We start from the raw sequence: 4,983 nt of genomic DNA, 5'->3' as shown, positions 1-4,983 counted from the left end.
GAGCCGCCCGGCGGTAGAGACACCACAGCAGCAGGAAAATGCCGATCAGCAGCCCGGTCCCGGCGAAGAAGAGGCACAGGGCCCCTCCCGCCCCGCCCCGGGGGCGTCCCACCAGGGTCACGCCTGAAGGAAGGAGCCCGGTTATAAGTAATCTAAGCTCCCAGCTCCTCCTCCCTCTGACCCAGGGGTCCAGGCCCCAGCCCCTCCTCCCTCAGACCCAGGAGTCCAGGCCCCCAGCCCCTCCTCCCTCAGACCCAGGAGTCCAGGCCCCCAGCCCCTCCTCCCTCTGACCCAGGAGTCCAGGCCCCAGCCCCGACTCCCTCAGACCCAGGAGCCCAGGCCCCCAGCCCCGACTCCCTCAGACCCAGGGGTCCAGGCCTCCAGCCCCTCTTCCCTCAGACCCAGGGGTCCAGGCCCCCAGCCCCTCCTCCCTCAGACCCAGGAGTCCGGGTCCCAGCCCCTCCTCCCTCAGACCCAGGAGTCCGGGTCCCAGCCCCTCCTCCCTCAGGCCCAGGAGTCTGGGTCCCAGCCCCTCCTCCCTCAGGCCCAGGAGTCCGGGTCCCAGCCGCTCACCGGTCTCCTTCACTCGTTCCACCAGGATGATAGTGTTGACTCTCTCACCTCGGCTGCGCCGCTGGGGGGCCCGCTGAGTGGCAGGGGCCGGCTGATTGGGGGGCCCTGGAGGAGCAGGGGGGTCCGCTATCCCGGAGGAGGAAAGAGCAGCATCTGGCCCTTTAGGGCTAGAGCTCTGGGAGGCCTTGGGCTCAACAGTCCCAGGAAAATCAGAGGTGGGCAGTTTAAGGGAGTTGGGCTGGGTGGCTGCAGGGGTTTCTGGCTCGGGGTTCAGGGGCAGCTCGTGGAGGGCAGTAGCCTGGTCCCTGGAGGGTGCGGGCGTGTCTGGGTGAGGACTGGTGGAGGTTTCAGGGGCAGAGTCCCTGGCGATCTCTGTGGCACCTTGGTGGTGGGTTGTGGGGAGTTTTGATTGGGGAATTTCAGTGGGGCCGGGGTGGTGGGTTACATGGGATTCTGGGTGGGGGGTATCAGTAGGGTTGGGGTGGAGGGTCAGAAGGAATTCAGTGCTTGGGGTCTCAGCGGTGTTGGGGTCATGGATTTTTGGAGTTTCGGGGTGAAGGGTTTTGGTGGGGTCAGGATCAGGGCTCTCTGCCTGTGAGATTTCAGTGGAGTTAAGTTTGGGGATCCCTGGGAATTCCTGGTGTGCAGTTTGGGGAGGGTCAGGATTCAGGGTCCCAGGAAATTCTGGGTGTGAAGTTTTGGAGGAATTAGGTTTGGGGGCCTCAGGGGATTTCGGGTGTGGAATTTCAGGCAGGTCAGTGGTGGGGGTCTCAGAAGGTTCTGGATGCATCATCTGGGAGGGGTTAATTTGGGGGGTCTCCAGGGCTTCTGATATTGAGGTGTTGAGTGAGTTAGGTTTGGGGGTCTCAGGGGATTTTGGGTGTGGAATTTCAGGCAGGTCAGTGGTCGGTGTCTCAGAAGGTTCTGGATGTGTCATCTGGGAGGGGTTAATTTGGGGGGTCTCCAGGGCTTCTGATGTTGAGGTGTTGAGTGAGTTAGGTTTGGGGGTCTCAGGAGACTCTGGGTGTGGAATTTCAGGCAGGTTAGACGAGGGGGTCTCAGAAGGTTCTGGATGCATCATCTGGGAGGGGTTAATTTGGGGGGTCTCCAGGGCTTCTGATGTTGAGGTGTTGAGTGAGTTAGGTTGGGGGGTCTCAGGAGACTCTGGGTGTGGGGGTTCTTGGAGGTCAGCGTTGGGGGTGTCAGTGAAGTTATGGGAAGAGGACTCAGGGGAACCCGAATGAGGGGCCTTGGGGGGCTCCGGAGAAGCCATCCCAGGGGTTTCCGGGTGAGGCTGGTGGAGAGTGGCATTTTCAGGAGCAGGAAGAAGGGGTTCCGAGGGGAGGCCCATCCTTGGGAAGTAGGATCCCGCAGCTGGTGAGGCCGAAGGTGCGGCCTCGGAACCCCGCCCAGCGAGGAGGAGGAAGACGAGGAAGAGGATGGGGCCGAAGGCTCTCATGGCTCTGGAAGACGCCAGTCGCTGCGGGGGAGCGGGAAGGAAGGGGCTCAGTCAGGAGGTTGCCCCAGTCCCTGCCCACGCCCGGAGGCCACGCCCACACAGAGACCACGCCCACGACCGAGGCCACGCCCACTGGTCCCCAGGCGGACCACTGCCCCTGCCCAGCTGGTCCCAGGGAAAGCAGAACCTTACTGCAGGTCCCTGAAGGCTGGGGCGTTGGCCGCCGTAGCTAAGGGACACGGGCGCGGGGCTTCTTGGGAGTCGTAGTTAATTTCCTTATCTGTTTCCCCAAGGGGGGTCCCAGAAAAATTGGGGGGAAATGACACCTCTCCAAGTCCCCAGACCTCCTCAACTTCGACTTCAGAGGATGTCGATCTCTGAATGGACCGGGGGTACCTTCCTCTCCGAGGGCCCCAGGGACACCTGGACTCCACAGTTGTTTACACCAGGAGGCTCAGAAGGAAGGACTGGGGCTGGGGGCTGAACCCCTGGATCTGAGGGAGGAGGGAGACTCGGGTCCTGGGCAAGAAGGCTGCTGGGGGTTCAGAGTCCCAATTCCCAGAGGGTGGGGGGCCCTGTGGGTCTAAATTCCTGCTTCTTTAGAGAGAAGCCTGCAGGTTCGGATGCTGAGGATTTTGAGGGAGCCAGGCTTTGGGGGGCTGGGTTATCGGGGAGAAGGACATGGGAGTCTTGAACTCTTGGATCCTGAGTGAGAAGGAGGTTAGGTCTTGCAGAGATAGGGGTGTAGGGGTTTGAACTCCTCAGCCTGCAGGAGGAGAGAGTTGTGGGGGACTCAGGTCTCTGTTTAGTGAGGATGGAGCTTAGGTTTCAGGGTCTCAGGGGCTGGTGTGTGGCCAGGTGGAGGGAGGCTTGGAGGACACCTGCATGCGACAGGGTCACTCGGGGCCCTGGGTCTCCTACCTGTTCAGGGGGGTCCGAGATACCAGCAGGTGAGCAGAGCTGGGCGCAGAGAACAGTGAGTGCTGCAGAATGGCTCTGGGCGGGGCAGCAGGAGGCAGGGTCCCAGGGCGCAGGTGACGCACCTGACCCCCTCCCTGGGGATCCTGGGAGCCTAGCGACCAGCTTGGGATCTTAAAGGGACAGAGCTAAAGTACATTGTCTCCAGTCCTGGCCGGTTGCTCAGTGGTTAGAGTGTCGGCCTGCAGACCCAAGGGTTGTGGGTTAGATTCCTGGTCAAGGGCACGTACCTCCCCTGAAGGTTCCCCGGCTCCAGGTGGGGGCACCTGCAGGAGGCAACCAATCGATATGTCTCACATCTGTGTTCCTCTGTCCCTCCCCCTCTCCTTCCACTCTCTTTAGAAATCAATGGGAAAAAAGCACATTGTCTCCCGAGTGGGGAAGGGAGTCAGGGACTGGCTTATCTGGTGGAGGGATGTGCCCCAACGGAGTGGAAGTCCCTGGTGCCATCCTACGCCAAGACCCAGGAGCCAAGAATAGACATCCCCAGGCCCCTCCTCCACCAGAATCCAGGAATCTAAACCCAGGAGCCTGAGCCCAGGCCCTGTCCCCCTCTTTTCTGGGGAAATATGAGTCCAGCTTCCCACATCTTGCCAGATTGCTACTACTGCCTTTGGGACTTCCCAACCTTTGCCCACCTTCCCACTGTGTAGAGTGCACCTTCTTAATAGAGTGGGTGTGGATTCATAACACCCCACACTCCGCCCCGGGAAGGGTTAGGCACATCCACGGGGCAGCTCCCGGCCCTGTCCCTGTCCCCGCTCCCCGAGCTCTGTAAGACTTTCCTGTCGTTTTACCCGCCTTCACACCCCACCACACAACCATTTGTCTTCTCTCGCCTCTCCCCTTCCCTATCTCACACTCTGATTCTCTGCCTGCCGGGGTTTATCTCTGGGCATTTCTGTCCAGCTGGCTGTCCTTCCATTTCCTTCTGTCTTTCCCAGAGCCTTTCCCTCCTCTCTAGCTGGCCCTCGTTGTCAATTTCCTTTTCTCTCTTCCTCTTTTTTTTTCTTCTGTCACAGTCTCTGTCCTTCTCATGGTTACTTCACCTCTTTGTGTCTCTGCTTCTCCCCATCAGTTCCTCCGTGTGGCTTTTCCAGTGTCTCTCTCTCTCTGTGTGTGTCTCTGGCTTCTGCTCTGATGGTCCCTCTGCCCGTCTCTATTTTTATCCCTCTGACACACCCCCTGCGTCCACCTCTCTGTCTGTCCGTCTCTCCCCCTCCCGCGTCTGCTCAGGACCCAGCTCCTGGTCCCAATTAGTTGATCGCCGCCAAGGCAGCGGCGGGCCCCCCACCCCCGGCTCCTCATTACAGCCGGCGGCTCCTAATGAGCCTGGGGGGAGGCTGACCCCACGCCCCCGGCCCTTGGTCTGCGTCACTGCCCGCTGCGGGGGCTGCGGGAGGGATATAAGGGGGCTGCCTGCTCGCTGCCCAAGTCCACTGCGCGGTAGGGGCCCTGGGACCTGGCTGCTGGGGGTGGGTAAACTCTGGGGCTCGGAGCCAGGCCACCGGCCTCACGGAGCCCTGCCCTGTCTCTCCGCAGGTGATGGAGACTCGCCAGGTGCCCCGGAGCTCCCGGGCGCGGCTCCTGCTGCTGCTCCTGCTGCTTGTGCCCTGGGGCGTGCGCACGGCCTCAGGCGTCGCCCTGCCCCCCGCGGGGGTCTTCAGGTACGTGCGACGCCCAGAATTCCCGGGCGGGGGGGCGTGCGGGAAGAGAACCACAGAGAAAGGGATCAGAGACTCAGAGAGGGCGCAGAGACCACGAAAGAGGACAGAGACTAGGGTGCGAGAGATGCGGGTGGACAGGGAAGCAGCAGGAGATACAGAAGGATACGAGCTGGGAAAGGCCTGGAGGGACTTAAAAGGAGTCAGAGCAGAACCGGGTTCGTTCCTCGAACGCCGACTGTTGGGTTCTTGGGGCGTGCCCGGCCCTGCGCTGGGCGGAGGCAGGCCAGGGCATCAGACTTGTCTCTG

The 4,983-nt window shown here is 61.5% G+C and overlaps 2 protein-coding genes across 2 annotated transcripts in view; one reads left to right on the top strand and one right to left on the bottom strand.

Moving 5' to 3' along the window:
* Positions 1 to 3,225, bottom strand: part of GFY (golgi-associated, olfactory signaling regulator) — a 4,629-nt gene extending 1,404 nt beyond the window's left edge. The window contains exons 1-3 of the mRNA XM_014550480.1: positions 2,954 to 3,225; positions 574 to 2,053; positions 1 to 123 (exon numbers count right to left, since the gene is read on the bottom strand). Coding sequence (XP_014405966.1) covers positions 1 to 123; positions 574 to 2,032 — 1,582 coding nt within the window. The 5' untranslated portion in view covers positions 2,033 to 2,053; positions 2,954 to 3,225. The remainder of the gene's footprint in view (positions 124 to 573; positions 2,054 to 2,953) is intronic.
* Positions 3,226 to 4,000: 775 nt separating this feature from the next.
* Positions 4,001 to 4,983, top strand: part of PTH2 (parathyroid hormone 2) — a 1,448-nt gene continuing 465 nt past the window's right edge. The window contains exons 1-2 of the mRNA XM_005879610.2: positions 4,001 to 4,456; positions 4,553 to 4,677. Of these exons, the coding sequence (XP_005879672.1) occupies positions 4,556 to 4,677 (122 nt within the window). The 5' untranslated portion in view covers positions 4,001 to 4,456; positions 4,553 to 4,555. The remainder of the gene's footprint in view (positions 4,457 to 4,552; positions 4,678 to 4,983) is intronic.

The sequence above is a fragment of the Myotis brandtii genome, unplaced genomic scaffold (assembly GCF_000412655.1).
Source record: "Myotis brandtii unplaced genomic scaffold, ASM41265v1 scaffold601, whole genome shotgun sequence".
NCBI classification, from domain to species: Eukaryota; Metazoa; Chordata; class Mammalia; order Chiroptera; family Vespertilionidae; genus Myotis; species Myotis brandtii.
This window is presented reverse-complemented; position numbering and strand designations above follow the sequence as displayed.